The sequence below is a fragment of the Elaeis guineensis genome, chromosome 6 (assembly GCF_000442705.2).
Source record: "Elaeis guineensis isolate ETL-2024a chromosome 6, EG11, whole genome shotgun sequence".
Classification (NCBI taxonomy): domain Eukaryota; kingdom Viridiplantae; phylum Streptophyta; class Magnoliopsida; order Arecales; family Arecaceae; genus Elaeis; species Elaeis guineensis.
The window spans coordinates 113,139,335-113,166,067 of record NC_025998.2 but is presented as its reverse complement, the minus strand read 5'-3'; the positions used below and the strand labels follow the sequence as shown (position 1 = coordinate 113,166,067).

The 26,733-nt window shown below is 38.1% G+C and overlaps 1 protein-coding gene across 1 annotated transcript; it reads right to left on the bottom strand.

Moving 5' to 3' along the window:
- Positions 1-5,099: 5,099 nt before the first annotated feature.
- Positions 5,100-21,862, bottom strand: LOC105046777 (protease Do-like 5, chloroplastic). Its single transcript, XM_073259623.1, is given in 8 exon segments — positions 5,100-5,304; positions 9,404-9,478; positions 20,241-20,328; positions 20,585-20,707; positions 20,822-20,911; positions 21,037-21,099; positions 21,198-21,413; positions 21,416-21,862. Coding segments are annotated over 8 exon segments (1,074 nt in total). The 5' UTR covers positions 21,728-21,862; the 3' UTR covers positions 5,100-5,197.
- Between the last annotated feature and the right edge of the window lie 4,871 nt (positions 21,863-26,733).

The window sequence follows — 26,733 nt, the reverse complement described above, 5'->3', positions numbered from 1 at the left end:
AGGCAAAAATCAAGTCCGAGCTGAGGCAAAAATCAAGGCCGATCAGAGCTCAGATCCAGATCGACCAAAGTCCAGAACAAGATCGATCAGAACTTAGATTCAGATTGATCAGAGCCCAGAACAAGATCGATCAGAGCTCCAATCTAGACCAACCAGAGCTCAAAATCAGGCTAATTCGAAGTAAAAATAGGCCCAAACTAAGGCAAAGCTCTAGTTCAAATTAAGACAAATAACAGGAAGAAATTAAGAGCTCTCAAATAGAGATCACAACTCTCATGGTAAAAAAATTTCAGACCCTCTCTATTATCCTATATCATTCTTTTTGAACAGCAGGTCTTTAAGCACTTAAGCTGAAGTGAGGACCAATCTGAGCAAACTAAAACTGGACTATCAAGCAAAAGTAATAGCTGAAATGAAGGATCAAGTAGGGTTCATCGTCAAGATGATACCTAAAGCCAATTCAAGAAGGCCAAGCCCTGATCGACTTCCAAAAGTCGACCCCCCAGGAGTAAGCTCTCGAAAGCCGAACTTCCGAAGGATAACTTCCAGAAGTCGAGCTCCTAGAAGCCAAAACACCAACCAATGAAACTTAGTTGGAGGAAGACCGACTGAAATAGAGTCAGTAACTCAAGACCTCGACGACCAAGCAGCGGAAGGTAACCTATAGGACCCCCGAAGGTCATGCCAGCACTTTCGTGAATCAATGCCCATAAGGAAGGCCCTTCCAATGGCCCTAACAGGGGAGAGGCCGGATGATCCTTTTATACCCCAGCGAGGAAGGAGACCCTGTGGAGACCTCTGGATCCCTGATGCCCTTTGGGAGGCATCTGAGATCTCTGAGGCCATAGCAGACCAAATCCTGTGGGGGCTTCCAGATTCTTGATGCCCTTTGGGAGGCATCTGAGATCCCTGAGGCCATAGTGGACCAGACCCTGTGGGGACTTCTAGATCCTTGATGCCCTTCGAGAGGCACTTGAGATCCCTGAGGCCACAGCGGATCAAATTTTGTGGGGACCTCTGGATCCCTGATGCCTTTTGGGAGGTGCTTGAGATCCTTGAGGCCACAGCAGACAAAAAAACAATCTTTGATTGGCTCTGTCTTGAAAAATAAAAGATGATCTTTGATCGGTCAGTTAATTGAAGAAGCATTTAATCGACTTTTGAACGAGACGACCTCTAACCGGCCTAGCCAATAAGGACCCTCAGCTTGTGAATTCCAGCAACAAACAAGGGATAACCTACAAGGACCATCGAATGTCCCTCGTTCTTTAATGAGCAGAGCTGATGAAGACCCCAACGACTAAAAAGTTGCAAATATTAAGATGATGTGACCCCTTATCTCACCGAAAGCTATAGACACAGCATATCTTTGGCAAAGCTGGAGTATTTCCTTCGTTCGACTCAATTCTGACTTGGACTCGAGAGTAGAAGGGCTATTATTAGGGGTAATTTCATTCTGATCGAAGATGTGAAGCCTACAATAAAGGATTGACCTTCATGGATTGTCAAATCTTGTGCCTCTTTCAAAATTCAAACGACCATTGGTAGCAGAGCAGATAAAGAAGAATAACAAATAAAACTCGAGATAAGAAAAGGATAACGGCAATATCTCTCCAGATAAGTCAAGACTAACCGCCTAATTCTCTTTCCTATCACGTTTCTTCAACGTCCATCTATAAATAAAGACCTACAGGAAGCTTTCAAGGTATGAAATCTCCTCTCTTCCAATATGCTCACTCCTTTTCTTCTATTGTCGGATTTCTGACTTGAGCGTTGGAGGATCACCGCCGGAGCTATCTCTGATTAAGAATTTTTTTTGCTGGTCCTGCCGTCACCGTCCGGCCATCGCCGACCTGCCGTTATCGTCTCACTCCAATTGATCCAACCTCGAGACGAAAATCTGCATTAATACATGATATTTTAATAATGATTGGAGTTTGGAATTAATAATATAGTATAAAAAGTTTGCAAATGATGCTGACACATATTTTGGAGGTTTAATAATATTTAACGTCTATGATAATATTAAAGGCTTCAAGGAAGGTATGCCTAATAATAAAGATATCCTAAATAAATTACATGAGGGAAAAATAAAAACTAAGTTTTCCTAATCTATCTTGATGTTTTCAATGTACATTGTAGGGATGCATATTTTTACCGTGCAACTGGTGCCAATTGCAAGCACAATATGACACAGTATTTATAGTACTAAGTGAAACCTAATTACAATTAGACCTGCAGTTTTGTAATCCTCAAACTTTAGCAGCAGACGATCTTGTTGAGAGAAACTGGAATTATCCTCAAAGTATGTTTCTTTTGGAACGTCAATCCTGAAACAGAGAAGCGTATCTTCTTTGAGTGCTTCTCCTGTCAAATAAGGGAATTCTTCGAATCAAAACTGCACATTCATAGGATGCCAAATTCTATTACTTCTTGTGGGGACTTAACTGAATGACATTGCACACTCCAAATGTCCTTGGAAGAGGCTGGGAATTGCTTGTTGGTGGTTTGGACTGAGAAGAACGGAAGAATCCTTCAAGCCAAAAGCATAAGTTCTCAAGATTTAATCTCTGAAATCATGTTCTATTGGAATGAATGGCTTTCTATATCATTTCCAAGCAACATCCTCAGCCTCTCATATTCAAAAATTCCTGTTATTATCTTTTTGTTTTCTGCTTGCTGACTACTCTTGATCAGTGGGTTTATTCGTTTCCTACCAAAATAAATGAATTTGACACGGCAACCCATCTCTCTCTCTCTCTCTCTCTCTCTCTCTCTCTCTCTCTATATATATATATATATATATATATATATATACATATATATAAAGGACTTTTAGATGAAGAGCCAGGAGGCAGATAGAAAGTTCGGGGAAGCCATGCAGCATGTTACTTGAATGTTTATTTTTTAATGTTAAATGGCCACTATAACATGATAAATAACTAGCACTCAACCTCCGTATTGCAGGGATTTAATTGATAATAATGATCATATTTTACATTAAAGATTACTCTCACCAATTAATCTCATGATGAGACAAAAATATCTCTGAGAATTCTTCTTTTTAAAGACGGCCTCTCAAATCAGTGAAAGTTGCTGCATTTCGTAAATGTTCAGTATCTAACATCTGCATGCAATACTCAATAGAATCCTCCAATTTTCTTCCTTTGCATAAGCTCTGAATCAGACCTACTATATAATAATAGTAAAACGATATACGGATATTAGAGATGGCATTTCGTGTTGACACGTAAGATTATAGAATAATTTTCTACAATACAAAATATCAATTTTTATTTTTTTTATTTTTTATATTATTAGTTAGATATTATTATAAAGATACTATTTATATTTATATTTTTTACTTAAAAAATCTCTAATACTCGTGCATCACTTTACTGTTATTACGTAGATTTAAAATATTTTTTTATTTTTATCATACTATTTATATTTTTATTTTTTATTTTAAAAATATAAAAAATAAAAAAAATGAATACGTGATATTGCAGAAGATTATCCTATAATCTTATGTGTCAACACAAAATACTATCCTTAATATCCATGTATCATTTTACTATTATTATATAGATGCTAAACAATATGGTAAAGTTGCTCAAATCTTATTAAAAAATTGAGAAAATTTTTGTGCACCGCATGCGGTACAATAAAAATGACATGAAGCATACAAACCAATCACATTGGAGCACGTAGCCATCACTTTCCAATATAAATTTAATAGTATATTTAATGTCTACAGTTCTATTTTTTCATTTAAAATTTTGAATGACAAAAATATCCTTTCTGTTCTGAAAAAACTATGACATCCTATGATCATATTATGACATCCTGTGGTCAAATTATAACTTCCTATGTATAGGAAGTCATAATTTTTTCAGTAGTCATAAAAAGAAAAAGGCATTTTCGTTATCGAAAATTTACTTTTCGTCATTAAAAATTTTATAAATTTTCAATGATGAAAATGCTTCTCTCTTCTTTATGACATTCTGTGATCAAATTATGAACAGTAAGTCATAATTTGACTGCAAAATGTCATAATATAGCCACAGGATGTCATAATTTTTCAGAAGAGCAGTATTTTCGTCATTTAAAATTTTAAAAGAAAAAATAAAACTACAAATATTAAATATGTGTTAGAAAGTGATGGCTACATGACTCAATAAGAAGAAGATAGTATATTTCCATGCGGTGTACAAAAAATTAGTCTAAAAAAATTCTTCTACGGTTCTTCTGCCACCAAAAAGCTGTGTTTACAACATAATTATGAAAGGCATCTATTCCCCCACTTTCATCCATCAAGTCTTCTAGTCATTGCCCAAAGAAAAGCTTCTTTTTTAGTTTTATATTTGGTTCACTTCTGAACACATAAACTATTGCTCGAGCGGCGAAATGGTCATGGTAAAATTTGCTTCCTTTTTCTATCTTCAAGGAGTCAAGCTACACCGTCTCCATAAAGAGAATGAAGAGAGAAGCAAATGCGCGCAATCAGGAGCCTCGGCGGAGCAAAAAGAGTAAGTTAACATCATGAACAAGGGAAGGAGGGAAAAAAAGAAGCAAAAATCAAAAAAACAAAAGGATGCTTTACATTAGGAGGCCTGGAGACCCGCTCAGTCAAGCCCCTTTCTTATTTGAAGGATCACCAATTTGATGCCTATGCATACGAATATTTAAATGTTTGTAGCAGTTTGAGTTGCTCTTTGCAAACATCTGAAGCTGTCTATAACTGGAACAAATATAAAATATATAGCGACATGCAACAGTGCAGTCCATTGGTCTGCTCAAAAGAACTTTAGTTTCAACCGTGATGTCCTTCAAGATTCTTTTAAGAGAGCAGTAAAGAAGAATTTATGATTATCATGAGTTACAAATCCTTATTTTTATCAAAATCATTACATGGTCCTGATATCTGAATTATATTTTCTTCACTTTCAGAAAGTTTCCATCGCACTTGGAACATGACCAGAAGCATTAATGGCTTTGAAAGTGGTTGGCCTACTTAAAAATGAGCGTTTTATACTTGATTGAGTTTGTAGGAAATTTAATGCACCAACCAACTATATGATTAATTCAACAGTACCACAGTCACACAACGCCGTTAATGGCATTATATATTGTCACTGAATATAAGATATGGAAAAGCATGAGAAAATTGAATCTGATGACATTAAACACAAAGCAGTCAAAACCTATTGCTAACAGAAGTCCCATATACTATCAAATAAGGAACTGTTCGTACAACAGCATCAATTGGAATTGCAAAGTTGACACCAGATGATATTCCAGTCCCTGCAATCCAGAGCATTTGATAGGGCAAATAATAACTTTATGAACTAAACCTGTGCAATAATTCTCCAAATAATTGAAAGGATGACATGAAACAATGTTGTCAAACAAACCAATTGATACTTCATGTTTCTTACGTACAGAGCACTAGTTTGTGATATTTCATGCGTTCCAAAATAACAATACTGAGAATACTGCTTAAACTTTAAACCTGAATAACATGGTTTCCTCAAAAAACAAAATCTATAGATCAAGGGTTGCGGGCATGCCAGATCAATCAGGTTGGTCAGATAGATATGGACGATCCAGGAAAGCAGGTTCAATTCCCTCGAAAATAGGACTTAGAATTTCCAATAGAATAAGATATAAAGAAGAGAATAGGATAATATGTAATAACTCCCAGATCATAAGATGTGCAAAGAAATTGAAGATGCACAGTCTAGAAATCAACCAATGAATTATTTGGGTGCACTCTGACTAATATCCTCTAAGGTGGAATGGGACTTCACATTGGATAACTGGCTAAGTCGATAAGGGTCAAGGATGTCAAAGCCTCTTGATGCTCGGTTAATTTCATCCAAGGTGGAATGAAACTCTATGTCAGAGATTATTAGACCAGGTCCAGGAATGCAAGGTCCTGTCAATGCTACTGGTGGTACATAGGAGAGGCGTGGAAGCTTTTTCCATGTTGGGTAGTCAAATGTCCATGTGCATAGGTTGAGTGTGAGAGTAAGCAACTGAAGTCCTCTTCCTTTTCTTATGTTGCAATTGGTAATTATTTCCAGCAATAACTACCATCTTTTTAGGTGGTTTCTTGTCTTGGTAGCTCCCTCCTTGGTGATTGTCAATGGTATCCTGCATGAATAACTTAACATTATCCTAATGAGTCCTCTTAGATAGTTTATTCTAGCAATCAACCACCCAGAAGTGACCTCTTGTATGACTGACAGGTGGTAAATCATGAGCTTTCCAAGTTTCAAGACACAAGTGCTTAATTAAATCATTGGTCAATACAATATTGTTTGTCATTTAGTATAGTTGGTTGAATTCCATGTTCATTTTCGATATAAACATTTGCTTGGCTCAATGAAAATGAATATTTTGAATAAGCATTAGTTATCACATCGATCATCTATAAGAAGTACTAGATCAACCACAATAAGTGGCTGTCAGACATGAGTGATCCATTGTATATTTTGACCATAGTGTTCATCGTTACATCTAGCCAATGAACCATGGCTATTGACTATGATATAGATCATAATTTTTAAAATCGACCAAGCAAAGAATGGCCATATCTTTGAATAGATCAATCATACTTCTCAAATATAAAGATAGTTACAATTTGAGTACGTCAATCATGCTTATCGACCATAATAATGGGCATTTTTTTGAGTATATAGATCATACCTAATAAGCATGGTAATGAGTCTCTACTCATGGTTCATTGATTATCCTTGCCGATCACAACGATAGATCATTGTTTATATAAGTCAATCATGTTATTAACCATGGTATTGATCGACTAGTAGCTTTTTATACTTAATGGTCAAAAGCATGTACAGATATTATTAGTCATTATTAACCACCCACTCTTTCTTAATTACTGCATCTGCCCCTAATATCCAATCCAAACAGAAATTGGGATACCATAACTTGATGCAGGCGGTCATTTATGACCATTATTCTTGGTCAACATGAATTTCAACCTATTGGCTTCCTCAGGTTGATCAATTATTTTAAATTGCTTGGCCATTTTGGGTGACTTATACTTTTTGGACTAATTTGAACCATGCTTTTTGTACATCAGCTTTTCCAAACCAACATGACTGATGCCTGTCAAAAACTTTTACTTTTCGTTGTCTAGCTTTTTCAAGTTGATTCAAATGATATCCCTCAGGTAAAATTGCTATAGACTAATTGCTTATTCAAGCCAAGTCGCATATTTTCCCCAGTGTTTTTGCCATGACTAATAGATCTCTTGGTCTCATTTGATCCTTTTGTGAATAGCATTTGATAAACGAGATCACACAATGTCCCTAACTATCAAGGATGGCTAGTAAATATGTCTATATGGCATGAGCCACTATTTGGCTAATCTTGTGAAATGAAATCCTGCTATGTGATACATTACCATCCCATGGTCTCCAATTTCAGTGTTATGTGCTGTCCCTTTGGTCAATTCATGGCTCTATTGAGAAGTTTCGACCAATTCTTTGCCTTGAGAGCTGATCAAGGCTTTTTTACGAGCATCAAAAGTTTCTTCCTCATAATTTTCTCCACAACAGAAATTCAATCTGGTTAGGCTGATTTTCATGCTCGCTAACTGTGTTTTCAACATGGTTATTCCCTTGAAAAGTCCCATCTGCCTTACATTTTTGCTCCCAGCATTCTGTAACACAACTATTTCACCATATGCCCCCAGGCCTGCCCCCCGAAAAAAAAGAAAATTCCAAAAAAGACTAACCTATGGATCGATAATCACAGGCATGCCATATCAATTAGGTTGCTCAAATAGATATGATTGATCAAGGAGAGCAAGTTTCGTGCCTTTGGAGAAGGGATTTGAAATTTTCAGTAAAAGGAGACACAAAGAAGACAATAGGATAAAATGTAATAATTCAAAGATGATAAGATATGCAAAGGAATTGAAGACACCCTATTTGGAATACAAATAATGAATTAATTGAGTACACCATGTTCAATATTCCCCAAGGTGGAATTGGACTTCATATTGGAGAACTAGATAAGCCAGTAAGGGTTAAGGATGCAAAATCCTCTTGACACTCGGTTGATCTCCTCCAAGATGGAATGAAACTTCACATTGGAGAGCTTTGGACCAAAGTTGGGGATGTAGGATCCTCTCAACACTCATCGTAGTATACAAGAAAGTTGCAAAAGCACTGTACATGTCATGGTAGTCAAATGTCCATATGTATAGATTATGTGAGAGTAAGTGAACACTTCTCCCAACTCTTATATTGCAGATTGGTAGTTATTTCCAACAATAACTATCATCTTTTAGGTGGTTTCATATCTGGGTAACTCTCCTTGATAGTTGCGGGTAGTCTCTTGCATGGATAACTCCCTTTTGTCTGCATAATTCCTCGTAGATAGTTAAGTCAGCAATCAATCACCCAAATGTGGCCTCTTGTATGAGTGATAAGTGACTAAGCATGAGCCTTCCAAGTGTCAAGACACAAGTGATGAATTAAATCATTGGTAGATATAATATTGTTGGTCTATACAACATTGTTGGTCATTTATTATACTTGGTTGAATTCCATCTTTATTTTCGGTGTAAACATATAGGGAGGAACATTATCTGAAGCAATTGACAACATAAGAGCTTTAAGTAAAATAACCTATCAAATTTTTGAAGGCGAATCAGAGTCAAAAAAAGCAACTGGTTACAGTTGCTTCTAGTTTTTTGTTCCTTAAAAGAGTGTCATTTTCCGAAATGACATAGTAGAACCTGAAAGATTCTCAGCATCATCTTGAGGAAATAAAAGCCTTCTAGCATTCTGACATGAAAACCTACCATTTGGAAGAGCTTTAGCCAGAAGAGTCATCACTCATCTTAGAAAGTTCAAAGGTCAACAGCCATGAAATGACTTCCACTGTCATATCATGCATTGCCAATTGAAAGAAGCAGCCATGAATGTTAACAGATTATGCTGAACTATTTGTTTTGACGCTTTATATCCCCCCATTCAATGTTGCATATACTCAAAGCAATGTGTTAGCATGTTCCCTAGCCTCATAGCAATAAAGTATTCTTTAATTGATGGAGCATTTGTTCGTCATCCTTGGAGCAGAATGCTATTTGCTGATGATTACTACTTTTCTTGCATTCTGTTCAACTTTGTTTTGCTTACTCAGGAATACAAATCTCCCATAGTTTATGTGCAAAAAGATGTATCTGGAAGGATAAGAATATCCTGTACTGTATCTAAGTGAAGAATTACATACTCAGACAAACTTTGTCTCAGCAGACATAAGATTGTGTTAGGCATGAATCATATCATGTCCTATTTGACACATCTCTATATCGCTGCATGTTTAGCTTAAATTAGCATGATATGTTAAAAAAAGAAAGTACCTTTACGAGTAAATGTAGCTGTGTTAACTCCAATAACATGGCCATAAGAATCGATCAAAGGTCCACCAGAGTTTCCTGCATAAGTATCATCAAAAGATGTTAGCAAAGGATATTGGAGCATATGTTTTAATATATTTGTAGCATATGTTCTAACATGTAATGGATCAGCATTCAAAACATTAAGCATAAACAATCGGCTCCAAGCTCGTCAAGCTTGAAGAAAATTTATCTTGTGCTTCACTTTTTTAAGGCAATTTAGGGACATTGAGATAATGTTGCAAAAGAATAGATGATGGCATAATATCAAGGAGTCAGCTTGCAGTATGAGAAGGCAGCTACCGAACAAACGTCTAGTTGGGCCATCCAATACGGATCTCCATCTCAATCCATTATGGATCTAATGATATAGAAAACAAAAATTGAAATAATACTTTTTCAACAAAATTCTTTCTCATGTTAAGGGGAAATTTTCCTTAACTCTATTATTCATAATTTTCAATATACAACATGTCATTTTTTTCATAATGCCTAAGAAACTTCTCATTAAACTCTAACTGGAGAGTTTTGGAGGTTGTTGATGCATAATACATCATTTGGTGAAATGCAAAAACATATGAGAGGCAAAATGGTCAAGTTCCATTCTACATGCTTATAGCAATCAAAAGAGAAGGATTTTGTTTAGGGATAGAAATTTCTAAGCCAAACATCCCAATCTGCTAAAAACAGATGGGTTTCTGTGAGGGTTTTTCAACAATTGAAATGGCTTTAAGTTACCTATGACCAACCCGATTGTAATTGGGTTCTGATTTTGGTTTGCCCTAGGAATAAACAAATCACTATTGGTTGGATGCATAGTTTGCGGACTTGGTATCGGAACCCATACCGGTTGTTGGCTGGTACGGTACCATATCGGACCGTACTGACAATAAAAAGAAGAAAAAAAAAAACTCATCCAACGGCCAAAAAAAAAAAGAAAGAAAATCAAGCTGAACCGGTATCGTACCGTATCATACCGGACCAAACCACCGGGTATCAGACAGTTCGGGCCAATATCGTACTGAACCGACCGGTTTGGTCCGGTTCAGACTATTGTCCATAAAATCAATCTGAACCGAACCGGTTCTCCACCGGTACAGTATAGTACGATACGGTACGGGATATACCGGTCGGTTTGAATCGGTACGAAATACCATAGTTGGATATGTCCCTAAAATCTAAATTTTGGTTCTTATGAAAGTGGAAGTGAAGTGGGCTAGTTAAGAGGTGGTTTAGGTGATTAGCAACACCACACAATTCATGGTAAAAGAAAGAACAAAAGATATTGAATAGAGAAGTGGAGAAAATAGTGCTATTAAAAATTATCATTCTCTTCTCCTATACTTTGATTTCATCTCCTCTCTCTCTCTCTCTCACCATATTGGCTGCCAATACCTAGATTCCCTCTCTTTGGCATTTATTTCATTTTTTTTACTTTTTAAGGTATATAACTGACAAGTGAAGCTTTACTTAGGTTACTAGATGGGGTATGGCCCATATAAGGTAAATGGTTGGGTATGGGCTTTTTCCCTAACTCCATTAAAAAAGGTCTAGTTTGGGTTGATGGAATTTTGACTTGACCCAAATGTGACCCAACCTATAGGCACTCATAATTTTGTTTAAAGATGATGAATGAATATGGTGAGGAAGGTGAGAATCGGGTCCACATTAAAAGTTTAGAGAATTTCATCCATGTCCCATACCCACAAGTCACTTTTGTAATCCTTTGCAAAATTGATTAGCCAGTCTTTGGAGGATGGTCTAGAAGCCTAAGTACACAAACAGGTTAATAGATTCTCTAGTTGTTTCAGGTCGTATATTTACAAGAGTTCTCTTGGATTAGGGATTTTTCTTCCACCCTTTTTGTTGGCTGGTATGGCAAATTCTATCAATGTGAAATCATTTATGTTGAAGATGAACAAATAACAAGGAGCAAGTTTCTTTTATTTAGGCAAAAGACATCTACACTTGAAGATGAACGAATGACAAGGAAAGAAACAATTAGCCTAATACCAAAAAGTGCTAGTAATTAGCCAGAACCATGTAAGCACGATTCTTTTGTCGCTTCTTAGCCAATGTATAGTCTACCAACTACCAAATAGTTATACATGCATAAACAATATCTTGAAATATGATGCGATCAAACAAATAGAAGGATATGAATAATAAAACTTGAAGAGCTAGATAAAAGAAGAAAAATACCTCTTTTTTTTTAAAAGACTTGTGCAAAGCCCAACCAAGTTTTTGCTATGCAAATGAATGAAGGTACAAACTAGTCAAAACAGCTAAGACAGATATTGATAAAGCATCAAGAACAGGTTTCAATGCTTTAGCAGCCTTAGTATTAGCAACCCTAGATGAATCAAAGAAGAGAAACTTGACATTGTCAGCCATTTGTTGGAACGTCGTTTGAGATCAAAGAAGGGTCTTGTATTCCTTTTTGGTCATACACAACAACAAATAATAATGTTAAGAGAAACCCAAAACAATCTCCATTCCTTCGTCACACTCCATCTCTCCAAGAGATCGATAAGTTTACCAAGGAGTCAAGGAAGAGAACATGGCCAACTAACTTGCCAAACTACATCAAGCTCAAGTGTACAAAGCTGCAAGATAGAATGAGATGGTTGGTGGTCTCATTGTGGAGGCAGCATGATGGCCAAGTGGGGGCTGCATCTTAATTCCTCTTTGGATGTTCTCTGTTGTCAAAATTTAATAATAAAAGTAAGTTAACAAAAAACCTTAAGTTTCTCTAGAAATGACATCTTCTAAAGGGGTTTGGCAAAAGGTGAGAGTACTTATCCAAGAGGAAGAAATTTCTAGAGCCTTTAACCGGTATCCCATCTCTAGATAGGCTAGTCCTTATTAATATGAAGTTACTATCTGAAGAATACAAGCGACCAAGTGAAAGAAATCCAGAAGCAAATCAGCCATGAGGTCAAATCAGAACTATCTCATCTATTGTGGATGGCCATCAACTAGTTGCAACCAATCAATAACCACGCCATCATAATTAAGGGCCAAATCATAAAAAAGAAGGGAACCATACGATGCAATGGAGAATTCACCATAAGGTGCAATGGAGAATTCATCACCCAAATATCCCTCCAAAACCTTATTGTCTTGTCTTTATCCAACTTGAAATTAATACCATAAGAAAACATGCTCAATTTAAGGATACCTTTCTAGAACAAAGCTCTCTGGTGAAGGAAGATAGAACTACTAGAAAGATGTCACCTTTGACTATAAAACTCCTTAAATTTCTCCACTAGCTATGAGAAGAAGAGAAGAAGAAGCACATCTAATAGTTCCTAAGCAGGGAAGTTAGAAATTCTAAGGTCTTTTATATAGAGGCCACCTGCACTTCTCCCTATAGACCATTTTCCAGTTACCCAAGCATAAGCTATCACAGATCATATTTGATCCTCTCTAAAAAATTTTTATCTAAGCTTGTCAATTCTTTTAACTACCTTGTTTGAAACATAAAAGATGGACATCAAATAGATGGGAAAGGCAAAGAAGGCAAAGTTAGCCAAGTGAGGCTGCCCACACTGAAAAGAGCATTCCTTTTTCATCTGGCCAAATTTCTTCAAATTTATCTATAAGAGCCACCCAGTCTATTGTTTGAAGAGAGTCGTGTTGCAGGTGAATTCATACCTATTATGAGCTACATAATACATGATGATTGGATCAATGGAAGCCACCATATTTCACTGTTATACATGAACGAACATCAAGTCTGATTAGATTCTTAAAGGTTAGTCCAAGCCTAGAGGGCAATATTCTTTCCATGTGTTGGCTCAATTCACAGCATATGAACTGAAGAGACTATTTTGACATTAAGCCCCAAAAATAACAAATTTGGGTTTTGGGTCTCAATAAAAATTAACTTGAACCAAGTCTAATACGAGATAGGTAGGTTGGTGCGATTGTTGTAATTATGATCTTCTCCTCCTTAAAGTCCAACCAAGGTTTACTGTACTGGTCGATACCATACAATACTAAACATACCATACCGAATTGGTATTCTGTACCATATCGTACTAACATTTGGTATGCCGAACCTTATTATACTATATCGTGTACTGGTAATATAATAGGATGGTATGGATATAGGGTCTGATACGAGACGGTGAACCTTGGCCCAACCAAATGAAACTTTGCTTGATGATTAGCTACTTCAAAAAAAACCATGGGGTCCCTCTAGTACCCTTTGGATCTTGGACATCAAAGACAACATTAGAGAGGGAAGCTAGTTATAAGCAAATTTACTCAATGTAATCCCATTCTAATCCCTCATTCCTCTTAAGATTGAGATAGATGCTCAAAAATTATGACCATCCAATGGACCAATGCAACAGCAATCAAACAACTTTTCTTCCATACTAGAGTTTTCGAAAGAAACATTGCTTATCTTCCTTGAATCCTCAAATTAACTTGGGCAGTGTCATCTCAAGTTTACAGATTAACTTGGGAAGCTTAAGATAAGGGTCAAGCTCTTAAGATAAGGAATGCTTAATAAAGTTTCTTTGGGACTCTCTCCTTGGCCTCCTTCTTTATATAAGGAGTGATAGAGGCCATAGTTATAGGGAATGGCAGACACCAACTCTCATGTTTAACCAACAAAGCCAAGGCACTATCATACAACACCAAGGTTATGAGAGACTAATTTGTAACAACTAAGGATCTTATCCAAAAAAGCTAGAAAGAATGTGTTATTTGGACTCCTTAGCCCTATATAAGCATCCAGATCTGCTTAGCGCACAACCAATGTGGAAGTAAGCACATGCTTGCACAGATCCTCCTCCCTTATTTAAACCCTAGTATTCTCACCAGGCTAAGGATAAAAGTCTAGTCAAATCCAATCATAAATACCATAATAGGCTCATGGGCAACCCCAAAAGGGCACATGTTATAGTGCTCCCTAGTCTTTAGGGGACGTGGAGTAGATCTACTATAGTACCATTTGTAATGACCCAGAACATCACCTAAAATGGCTAGCTAAAGATGTTATTTGGGTTACTTAGCCCTGGATGAGCAACCAAGATTTTCCTAGCACACAACCGATGTGAGACCAAATACATGCCATATGCATCCTTAGAGCACAAGACCTCTCTCTTAAACTAGCAAAACACAAATGAAGAAGGCAGAAGAATTGCTAACAAAGTGGGTCTCTAAGTGCACATCATGTGTAGACCTTGAACATCAAGGAATAGCTATGAGAAATCAAGACGTCTCAAGAACTCTTCCTCTTCTGCAAATACGAGAACTCTTATTCTAAGCTCTCTTAAGCAAGGACTGCAAACCAATCTCCCGGTGAACTAGCCTTTTATCTCTTATGTTTCTTTTCTGATCTTTCTTTGCACGGATTCTTTGAGCAGGACATTGAAGCAACAGCCCATTTTCTATTAAATCATTACAAGTGAAGAGGAGAGGGAAGGTGAATAGCCTGATGCATGCATGTCACATCCGCACTCTTCATTGCTTAAAGCTACAAGCATCATCCTTCCGTGTGAGCTTAAAAAATGTTATTGGCATGCTTTCTGTGATCCCAACCTCCAATTGTCTTTGTTGTCACTACCCATGTATGAAAGCAATGAAGGCTTGACTTCCAAGCTGTGAATATTGTCATGCTTAGATCAGTGGATCCTGCCATGCTTAGATCAAACATGTTAAACAGCAACTTGCCAAGTCCAGGGGTGCCGCATATCTAAATTGTCAAGCACTTATGCGTGACAGCAATGAATCGATCACTGCCATACTGCAGGGTCATGCCTTGCCAAGATACAACATGCAGCACGTTGCTGACCCATGCTTATGCATGATCAAATTATGGGAGCTCCGCAAGGTTCCAAATTCCAATTACCACTCATGCCATATTGATCTGAACCAGCCGGCCTCACTATTCATGATCCCATGCCATGTCCACATGCCATATCATATTCTGTATTAGATTTTCCTTGATTTTTCTTCATTAAACATCAAAGATTCAAACATGACTCAAATACATATATTCTTCTATGCAATGTTTGAAACCATTGACTCAAACAAACCCATGGCAATTTGGGTCACAATTTAATTATTAGACCACACCTGAACCACAACCACTTGAGAGAGGTTACAACTTACAATCTTAGGCACCCAGCCTACCCTTTACTGTTCAATTGCCAGAGGGAGAGATCCAAAGACATCCTTCCTAGATCTTCTTTGCCAGACCACTTCAACCCCATTTCCTCCCCTATCATTCAACCAATAATGGCAAAGATCCAAGAGATTGCTTCCAATTTTCTTTGCGATACCACCTTAAACAATAAAAAGAAAAAGAGGATGAGGAGGATGAGAGAATGGGAAAGGGATCTAATATATGATGCTCTCCTCTCAAATATTGCTTTCAACACCTTCCTCCCATATTTTGTAACAGCATCATCCTCGTCCAGTTGATGGTGGCAGAACTTCTCCATGATTTGACAAGTAGTGGTCCTCCTAGCAGATCTAGCAAACAACTCCATCCACCTAGATCTGCAACTAGTAAGGAAGAAGACAAGCTTTGTCCATGGATCTAGCCAATCACGCAGAGGTAGGCTATGCAAGGATGAGAGAGTGCAAAGAATAGGGTACAGCCTTCCAAAAAAGTTTGTCCCCTTTTTAGTTACAATCTAGCTAGGTCAATATATGAACAAAATGGTTGGACCATGGTTGAACCATCTTTCTGAACAGTTGAACCATTCACATGAATAGTTGAACAGTTTGCACAAACACTTCCCCCAACATTCACAAGTAGTCAACAAATTTTGAATCTTGACTTTCTCATCTTTCCAAAAATTCATTTTTGATTTTATTCCTTTCCATGCTCTTGTTCTTTCAAAAATTTCTGTCTGCAAATCTTCCATACTCTCTATCAGGTAAAGGAGTGTTTGGGTCATATTTTCTCCACCGAAGCTATGCCAATCAAAGGAGCCAAATCAAGAGGGCTGGTTGTATCCTACGATTTCTCTTCACCATGCCACCTGCACATGAGGAGGCGATAGAGTTCTTAAGGCAGCAAGCAACGCCTTCTACCTAGTTTCTTTGTTTTTCTTATTATTGATTATTTTCTCTTTGTTTTTTTCTTATTATTGATTTGCATGCCTTAATAGTTGTTTCATGATTTCCACAAGGAAATTGAATATAAATTACCTAGTTTTACTTACTTGCCCGCATTTCTTTGGAATTCAAACATTAATAATATTTCCAACACGTACGGCATGCCATACCATCCCATATAGGCAAGCCACGAGTCGATGGGAGGGTGTATTGCAGTGCATACCATGCTTGTACATGACCAATACCATCCATACTTCAATACTTCAAACCTTGTCTAGTAGTTACTTTCATGGAATTCCATACCCGCCTGAATCAGCCAGTACATCCCATATCGAGCCGAACCGGTAGAGAACCAGGACAGTTCGGCCGAGAAAAATGGTACACCGAAGGAGGGAGAGAAAAAAAAAAGAGAAAGGAAGAGAAAGAGAGAGAGGAGGGGAGGGAGACACGGCACGACGCTGTCGGAGGCCCGCGGTGGCCCGTTGAGACTGTGGGAGGACTGCGGAGGCCTCCACGACTCGATATCATCCGATAAGGCGCTTAATCGAGTGAGAAAGAGAGAGAGAAGGGGGCGACATACCGGAGGGAGGTGCAGCTAGCGAAAGGGCTGTCGGAGTTTGTCGAGTGGTCGCCGTGGCCATCAGGCAATAGAAACCGTGAGGACAAAGCCGGAGCTGCGGTCGTAGAACAGGAACGACCGCCCCTATTCACGCATCGATTTTTTTTAAAAAACGAGGATGAACGGTAAAGTCGGCAATGTGTTTACCGACTTCACTATTTGATATTTGTTTAAAAAATCTAAGAACAGTGAAGTCAACAAACCCATTGCCTACTTCACTGTAATCAGAGCATTTAAGAAAAACTCTGTGAAACTAGGGCGACCGCCCCCGTTTTATGCTCGCAATGCCAAGGCCGTGATTGCACCATCCGACGGCCACGACGGCCAATCGAAGGCCCTTCGACGGCCTCTCTAGCGGTTTTTTCTCCCTCCTTTTCTTTTCCTCTCCCTCTATCTCTCTTTCTCGACCGAGTGGTGGATGAAGTGGAGGCCTTCACGGCCCTTCAAGCACGTCGGCAGCCTCCCTGTGGCCATTGCCGACGTCTCCTCCAGCCGTTGCCTCCCCCCTTCTCCCTCCCTTTCCCTCCCCCTCCCCTCTTTCTCTTTTTTCCTCCTCCCGGTTCGCCTCTTCTCCTCTATGTCGATTCACGCCGATCCGATCCCATATTGATCCATACCGCTAACCAGCCGGCACGGGCTCCAACGCCGAGTCCACGAACCTTAGTTACTTCGTTCCTATTTCCAACTTTTACCGCTTACATTCTTTTCTAATATTTAGTCTTAGTTTAGTCATCCTTCCATATGATTATAGGAAACAAAATAGCTTTGTACTTTTTAGAGTTGCATAAAAGTCTTAAATGGACAAACCAATCTTTGTCCCTATGTTATAAAAGTTCAGATTAAATGAGCTTATGCCTTGAACAAGTCAGTTAGGCAGGTCTAGGTCAGCCAAGTTGACCATAAATCTAGCTCCAATCAAGCTAGTCGATCAAGTCATTTTTAGTTCAAGCCCTTAGAGACTTGACATAGGTTGTCACTTCAACCTAAACCAACCCAATACCGCCCCTAATTCTTGCTGAGGATCCCATTCCTCATATAGATCGGCTAGGGAAGGACTAGAGTGCTTGAAGGAGTCTCCAATATCCGATGATTAATGACCAACTTCATGGAGTACCAACGAAATTCAAGGTCCTCATAAGAAAAATTCCACACACAAAGAAATCAAACCCCTTAGCACATTCATGACTAGCTCTATTAAATGATCCAAAACTAGCAACCAATTTGCGACCACCTCATAGTCCTAGCACAATGCATGCAAATCTTCAAAACAATCCCAATCTGGTATCTAAGACTGATAGGGCAAGCTCACATTTAAGGAGACCAAGGGGTAACAACTTAAATATACTCATCCTCATTGAAAGGACCAAAAATAGTTTAGTTATGAATAGGGTATGAGGTGAGAAAGGATCTTTCAGATGAATCATGGGTGGTCCAAGCTTTACGCTCCTAGGCAAAGCAAGCAAGACCCATGGCAACTACCAACTTGGAAACCTTCTTGCCCAAGATGTCCTCAATCAATATTCAGCTGAGGAAGAGCTAACAGACAGGTACTCATCTTGTCAAGACTGAGAGAGAGCAGCAATTTTTTTTGAATAAGTTGGCCTTGTCTTGGAGATATATGACTCTTTTCTTTGGTAAAATCTTGGAGTGGGAGTTGAAGTAACCAATTTCTCCATAACATATCCACTTCAAACCATTTCTATACACCAATTTGTAGGGTCCTTCGCACATCCGCAAAGAGATCTTAAGGTATCACACCAAATTCCCAAAGAATTCAGCAAAGAAAGGAACAGGTTACCATGGTAGATAGACCGGAGGCATCATGTATATCTACTTTGGCCACTAGCAGAACTTCTCTTCTTGCAGGAAACCATTCTCCAACAATTATTATGAGCCATAAAACTTCTTCAGGTGATCTGCATGATGCCCTCATCTATAAAGGTGAGAAGGTGGACTACTGCTTAACTAAGTCTACCTTAAAAGTTCATTTTAGATCCCTGACAATAAATTTCCCATGCTGGTCACCAGCTCAACACCATGCCAGCTTGTTCTAGTCCTTACTCATGCCCTTGCTCCCTTGTCATTCTTTATCTACTTTATTCTGAGAAAAAAACACTGTCATGAGAAAAAAAACTCTTAGTGGCTTTAAAGAAGCGATTGCAATTGTTGTTCTTACATTAGGGTCAATCTGGTTGAAATTTTTTCACATGTTGCAACTGTTTTTTGGTTGAATATATTAGATAGTGAACCTACAAGAAAAAGCAACAGAGAGAGCAAAACACTCTTCCACAAGCATCAAGATACATTTTTTATGCCTGAAGTTATTTCTCTGTTGTTGTATGCATCAGAAGTAACATTTTGAGTGACAAGTGAAATTTCACATTGAGGGTTGTGAAAGTTGGACTTTGACCTCTGTTGTAATGTTAACAAAGTGTTACAGCTGGAAAAAAAGAATCTTTCTCATGATAGAGGGTACAATTATTGAAATGACCAGGAGATTGAAGATAGCACAACAATGTTGCTCAATCACTAAGTTTCTCAAGACACTGCACTAGTCAGTGTGCTTAGATGTATAGTTAGATCTACTGTGGGTGGTTCAGAATGCAAGGTGCAAATGGACAGGGTTTAATACACTCTCCTTGTGCATAGTTCTAAATACCAAATGGCCGTAAAATGAAAACTGACATTTGATTGAGCAAATCCAAACAGATTTCATCACTAAATAAACACCTATTTAGAAGAAAATGTGCTGAAGAAGAGAAGAGCACCATCCAAAAAGAAACTAGGAAGTTATATATATCTACCAATCGAATGCAACCTGTTCACATTATTCATCAATGAATAGGGGTTTCCACTCCAAAAGACCACATTAAAATAAAGGAAACTGTTCAATTACAAAAGATGATCCCAATATTTTCAACATTAATGATGAACCATAACATAAGAACCAGTTGCTATTGTTCAATACTTGACATGCCAATGCTATGTAAATCACTGTCATATTTGGTATGAGTTATGTTGTATTCAAATTTTTCAACATATCTACAAACAAAAGAAGTAGAAAACTCTAGAATCAAGATACAAAATTGAGAATGTTACCAGCATTGATAGCAGCATCCGTCTGTATAGCTCCTCTAATCGGCCTTCCATTTGGTGATGGTATTTCCCTACCCAAACCACTCACGACCTGCAATCACTTACACTAGTCACTAACTGACATATGCTGTTTACTCCCAAGAGTTTTGAGCTCTAACCAATACCATAGCCACCAATATCCTAAAAGACCACATGCTTGAATCATCTGTATTCCAGTGTTATATACTAATATTAACCAAAGCTCCAAGAAGAGCCAAAAAGAAAATTCTTTGAAAATCTTTCAAGGCAGTGGCTGGCCAAGATGCTTAGAATGACATAGAAGTTATATGAATCAAGGAAAGACCTACCCCAGTAGTTAGAGTATGCTCATACCCATACGGATTTCCTATGGCAAAACAGCTCTGTCCCACTCGTAGATCATGTGATGTACCCATAAGCGCTGGTCTTAACTTGTCTCCCTCAACATCAACCTGCAACCATTACTCAAATATATATTTCTTTTGAAAAAATATATATTCCGAGACTAATTCTCTGACATGCAACTAGTGAAGAAACGTTAACAGCAAAAATGCGATCATGCCAACCTTCAGAACAGCAAGATCAAAAGCAGGATCGAATCCAACAATCTTTCCTTCCTTGGAAAAAGTATCGCCTTTATAGTCTTCAAAATAAACCTGAAACGAACATTAAAACAGGTTTCCAAGTTCAATCAAAAATAATGGTAAAACAAAATAGGTTTTATTCAAGTCTAACCACACAATAGCTTTCAAATGGCAAAGAGAACACAAACTGGCCAAACCTTGCAACGGTGTAGACCAGATTTATCGGTTGCCAGTTTCGCCACCACATGATAATTTGTCACCTAAATTCACCCAAAAAGAAAAAAAAAATAAAAATAAAAATAATTTGGATGAACGCAGTTTAACTGTAATAATTGTATGAGAATCTCAGAGGTCTTACAATGTGGCCAGCCTTGTCCCACACGAATCCGGAGCCCGTGCCTTCGACCTTGGCATTCCTCAATTCTTCATCATCTTCCACCAATTCTTCTTCCGGCGGGGATTTCGTCGGGGTCGCAGCGCCTCGTAGCTCCAAATCTTTGATGAAGACCACCGAAGGCGACGCCTCCTGATTCCTAATAGAGTGGGTGTCATTTGGATCGTATGTGTGAGAAAGAATGAGAGAGAGAGAGAGGAGGGGGAGAAGAGGACCTGAAAGAGTTGGACGACGCGGTCCTCGTCTTGCTGGGGTTCGTCCTTCTCATCAGCCCTTGCGGAGAGCGACGAAGAATAGAGGGAAGGCAAGGCGAGGGAGGAGGCGAGAAGGGATATCGTTGTTCGCCTGGTGATAACGGGGTCGTCTCTTTTGCTGGACCGCGAGGAGGCGGGGGTAGGGGAGGAGGTGGGGATTATTGATGGTGCTGTTTTTCTTCGGATTAGTGTAGTAGGGGGAGGAGAAGGGGAGGAGGAAGGAAGAGAAGCCAGCACCATGTCCTGCTATGGTTCACAGCTTGGCTCTTCTAGCCTGAAGCCGTACGGTGGCGCTCCGTTATCGTTCTCCTTGGTTTTAGAAGAACCAAGCGAAAACAGAATAGCAATGCCACCCATATCGAACCCGATGGATGAATGGTGGTGGGGTGCACAAGTGGGTTTAAGGAAAGATAGGTCTCTTTTCTTTTTACCTCGTCGGCTAAGGATGTGTTTGATATTGCATTGAAAAAATATTTAAAAAAGAATATTTGCTAGTATGAATATCTAATCAATATTGTATCTCATTAACTGTGCCTGGATAAATATAAGTTGGATGGAGGCTTCCTCTCTTTCTCTAAATAAATAATAAAATGATCATAAAAATGATTTTGGAAAAAGATTTTATATTTTATGCTGTATATAAAAATGGCTATTATATAACAACAATGGCCATCATTATTTAGCAATTATATCATTGCAGTGTAAATTAAAATTATATTTTTAAATTTCTATGTTTTGTATCGTATAAAAAATTAAATTTTATTCAATGATTTAATTAGTTAAAAAAATACCAACCATTATGAAGATAATTACAAGGTTCGGATAGCTAAGTCCGAGTGTATTTCAACTATACAGGATAATTGTCTCAGCATCTCGTAACATGAGAATTGTTGCCTTGTCAAGCTTCAAATATCTCATACGATTATAATGACGGTAAGGCAGAAGAAGAAAAAATTATAGTGTGCATTGCATGCATAACCATATTGGTGCATACTACCAATGACCGAGGTATATTATTGTGGACCAATAATTGGGACAAGCATGAGATGAATGGAACCTACACTAATGTATCTTAGTAATTGGTGGCATGCACCAGCATGACTGTATATATAGTATGCATGCTATAATTTCTCAGAGAATAGAACGTTTTGATAACTGATAGGGCTACAATTATATGACACAAACAAACCATGCTAAAAGTAGGATGTCTCTAGGTTACTAATTAGATGTGGCTAATATCAGACCAAGACATTAATTAGGTTATGAAGGATTTGAGAGATATCAAAAAGTTCAATATCAACTATCACAAGTTAGAGGTGGCATTTAGTGGTGGTCAAGGCCAAACAATGTAAGGTGGAACACATGTGGGGTTGGAAATGAGCCGAAAGATGCCTAACGCCCATTGAGGCAGAGCAGCATTCTTCGGCCTTAGCCCAAGAGACTTTGGGCTCCCTATAGATTCCCATAATAATGAGGGCCAGCCTAGAGCTCGACTCATAGCACTATCCGACCCAGCCTGCCAGCTGAACCAAACCCATTACCCTATTCACCACCCCCCACTCCCTCTGTTGCCCCAGCCCTCCCCTCCCCTCCCGCCCGCCCCCTTCCTCTTCGCCTCTTTCTCTCTAGCCATTTAGCATCCCATCCAAAGAGAGGGGGTGGAATGGAAGAAGAAAAATAAGCAAAACCAAGGTTTTAGGGCTATGCAGCTCATAAAGACTCTCTCTCTCTCTCTTATATAATAAGAAAATTCGGTGTCTCACGAGCGGTGTAAAAAATTTGATATAGAACACACCACTTTATGTGATTGGTCTACATAGCCACCACTTTTCAACGTGTATTTAATGCCTGCAGCTCCGCTTTTTCATTTGAAAATTTTGAATGGTAAAAATATCTTTACTTTTTGAAAAAAATTATGCCATCTTGTAACATATTATGATATCGTGCGTCAAATTATGACTTCCTACACGCAGAATGTCATAATATGGTCCAAAAAATTATGACATTCTATACATATTATGACATCTTACATCAAAGAATGTCATAATATAGAAAGGGCATTTTTGTCCAACTACTTTCTGATGCACATTTAATACCTGCAATTCTACTTTTTCATTTGAAAATTTTGAATGATGAAAATACCTCTGCTTTTTGAAAAAAATTATGACTTTCCTTTACATATTATGACATCCTGCGTCAAAATTATAACTTCCTGCACACAGAATATCATAATATGAATATAAGATGCCATAATTCTTTCCAAAGAATAGAAGTATTTTCATCATTCAAAAATTTTAAATAAAAAAATAAAATTACAGATATTAAATATATATTAAAAAAATGATAGTTATATGGATTAATCATATAAAGTGGTGCGCTCCACATTGGATTCTCTATACCACCCATGGTGCACAAAAAAATTCTCTACATGATATTGGGCAATCTATGTTGAGGTAGGTTGCTTTATATAGAGTACGCACGGCCAAAATAAAGTTGGCCCTGGAACATAGTCTCGATAATGCATGGCGGTGCCACATCCTTTGATTTTATATAACTTCTGGACAGCCTCCGAACCACCGTAAATTTGGAGAAAGGACACGAGTGAACAAGCGTCCAAAGGGTTTAAATTTTATAACTCAGTCAATAGTAGATCAGATTTCTGTATTAGAAGTAGTCCAGTGCAATTCAATCTGAAACGATAAATTCACCATGATTAATATAGATAAAATTTTAAGCTAAAAAATGCTTTTCATTATCTCAAACATCGAGTTAGCTTTTCAATGCATCTTGAATCACGTTAATTAGAGCTTGGAATATGAGGAAGTTATGGCCGGGTAACTACAGCAGTATCTGTTGCAATCTAACAGCCAAAAATCTACTGCTAGATCAATTTGAACAGCAAAACCATGCCATCTGGTCTAGTATGATCTAACCATCTCACAGTATCTAGGATGCTGTCAGTTCACTGCAGACAGCATCATAACTACTCTCAGATAGTTTTCATGCTCAGAACAGTCCTAAGGCACCATAATTACTTCTAGAAGTCTATTTTATTTGATGAATTCAAGTCTTAGTCTAACTTTAAGGATTTTCATGAGTCTAGAGCCTATAAATATCCCCATTATGCAATCAAATTTAAAATCTATAAATGAAGTATCTTTGCTTGACCCTTAAGTGCACTTTTGGTGTTTCTCTCTTCCATGCTAATTTTGCACATACTAGCGAATTCTGGAGCAAGCTGTAGTGGATTCTAAGGAATATTGATGAAGAATTGGTGGATTCCAACAAGTTGAATTTTTCTTCAAATATCCCTAGCAGATTCAAAATACTGACAAGTACCTTTGGTGGCAAGATGTAGCTACTAGTTATCACTTACAAGCATTCTACTTCCTTTCTAGTTTAATTTTAGTTTTTAATTGTCATCTAGTTCTTCATTTAACTAATTTCTAATTTTATTATTTTTTACTTCACTTTTCATCTTCACTTGCATTGGCATCTTCCTACTTGCATTACCAAACCTTATATATTAGAAGTCTGGATCCAAGTTGATTCACCAAACAAAACAAAGCATCAAGGATGGGACTATGTGGTCCATGCTAATTTCCTTGTATATGCTTACTTTCAACACGAGACCACCAATTGAATTCAAAGTGAGGTATCTATGATTGTAGTAGGAGAGGTCCCAAATACAAACTCTAAATGTGTTTCAAAAGAAAATTAAAAAGAAAAAAGATTAATTAAGGGCAAGGTAACAAGAGTGCCATAGCTAAGGAAACTATTGTTGACAGTTCATTGTGAGTCCTATTTTAGCTATGATTATACTCCTAGTCATTATTTATTCCACTGTCATTCCTGGTTTAGTTCAGATGGTCACCGTGTGAGCCTAAGCACTGTTGGACAACTCTTGGGGTCATACTTGTTTGGTCTTGGTGCAGGTGCCATAAGAAGATTAGTCGCTTCCAAGGTGTTCGGGTCTGTTGAAATATTCTCCTATAATATGACTGAGCTAGCATGGGTCGAAACCCATGCATGAATCCCGGTCACAGAAGGACATAGGGACCTTCGATATTTTAAGTCCCACGTGAACATAGCAGGAAGAAGTGGCCTCTTGAGCTGGCGCACTTAGCGGTCTCCATACATACTGGGATCGTATTCATGACTCGGGAGTCTCCACCTCCTACGTTCCTCGAAGTCAGCCTCAATAGCAGTGTATTTAATGATGGTACGGTGTTAATAAAGTGAAGTTTGCCATTCGCAAACCCGACGTAACTTCAATGGATGGAATTCTGATCCCGGACCCATGACACGGAGGGATTTTGATCATGATTGATCCATATATCAGCCACTAATTTATATATTAATTATTAATTTATATATAAAAATTTTAATTTTATTATCAGTATTTTTATTCATAAATCATTAATCCACATTTGAGCCACCAACATCAATATTGATGGTCGATCTCTGTCTCCACACATATCAGATTGCCGATAATTTATATATCGATTGTCATTCTCATCATCAAAGCAATCTCTGATCAGATTTTAAGTTTCGACCCCACATCGACTCTAACCCAAGTATTCGCCACTGATCTCATCTTCAATAGTACACATGGCGGGCCGTCGATTTACATTTCGTCCAACCCTTATTTCGATCGCTATATTAGGAAAAGATTGATAGGAAACTCCTATGCAATTCCATCAAATCACGCCACCATTAGGAGCAGCTCCCAGTTGGCTACAAGCCAAATGAAGCAGCTACAACCGCTCAATATCAATCCAAGATTTTGGGATAGCACATCCAAAGGAGTTAGAACAGCTTTCAATTTTTTTCTCTCGTGGCTCTCACTTATAAATAGAGGTAATTGGGAGATCTCCAAAGTACGCAACTCTCACACACACTCCTATCTGTTTTATTGATTCCTAATTTAAGTGTTGAAGGATTCTCGCTAGAGCCAACTTCGGTCAGGAACTTATTTTACACATCCAGTCACCGCCATCTCAGTCAGGCACTGCCTCACTCTAGCTAATCCGGCCCAAGTCGAAGATCTGCAGCAACATATTGGCGCTAGAGGAAAGATCAAGCCTTTTTTTTGAGGAGTACGCGATCTATTGTCATGCCATTACGAAGAACATTCTCAAGATGTTCCAATGCCACGGCAGGTCGGTCGGCTGAAATTCGATCAGAAATCATGTTCCGGCTTAATAGCTAGAGGCACCTCTGCAGCCCCCTTCATTGGCTGCAGG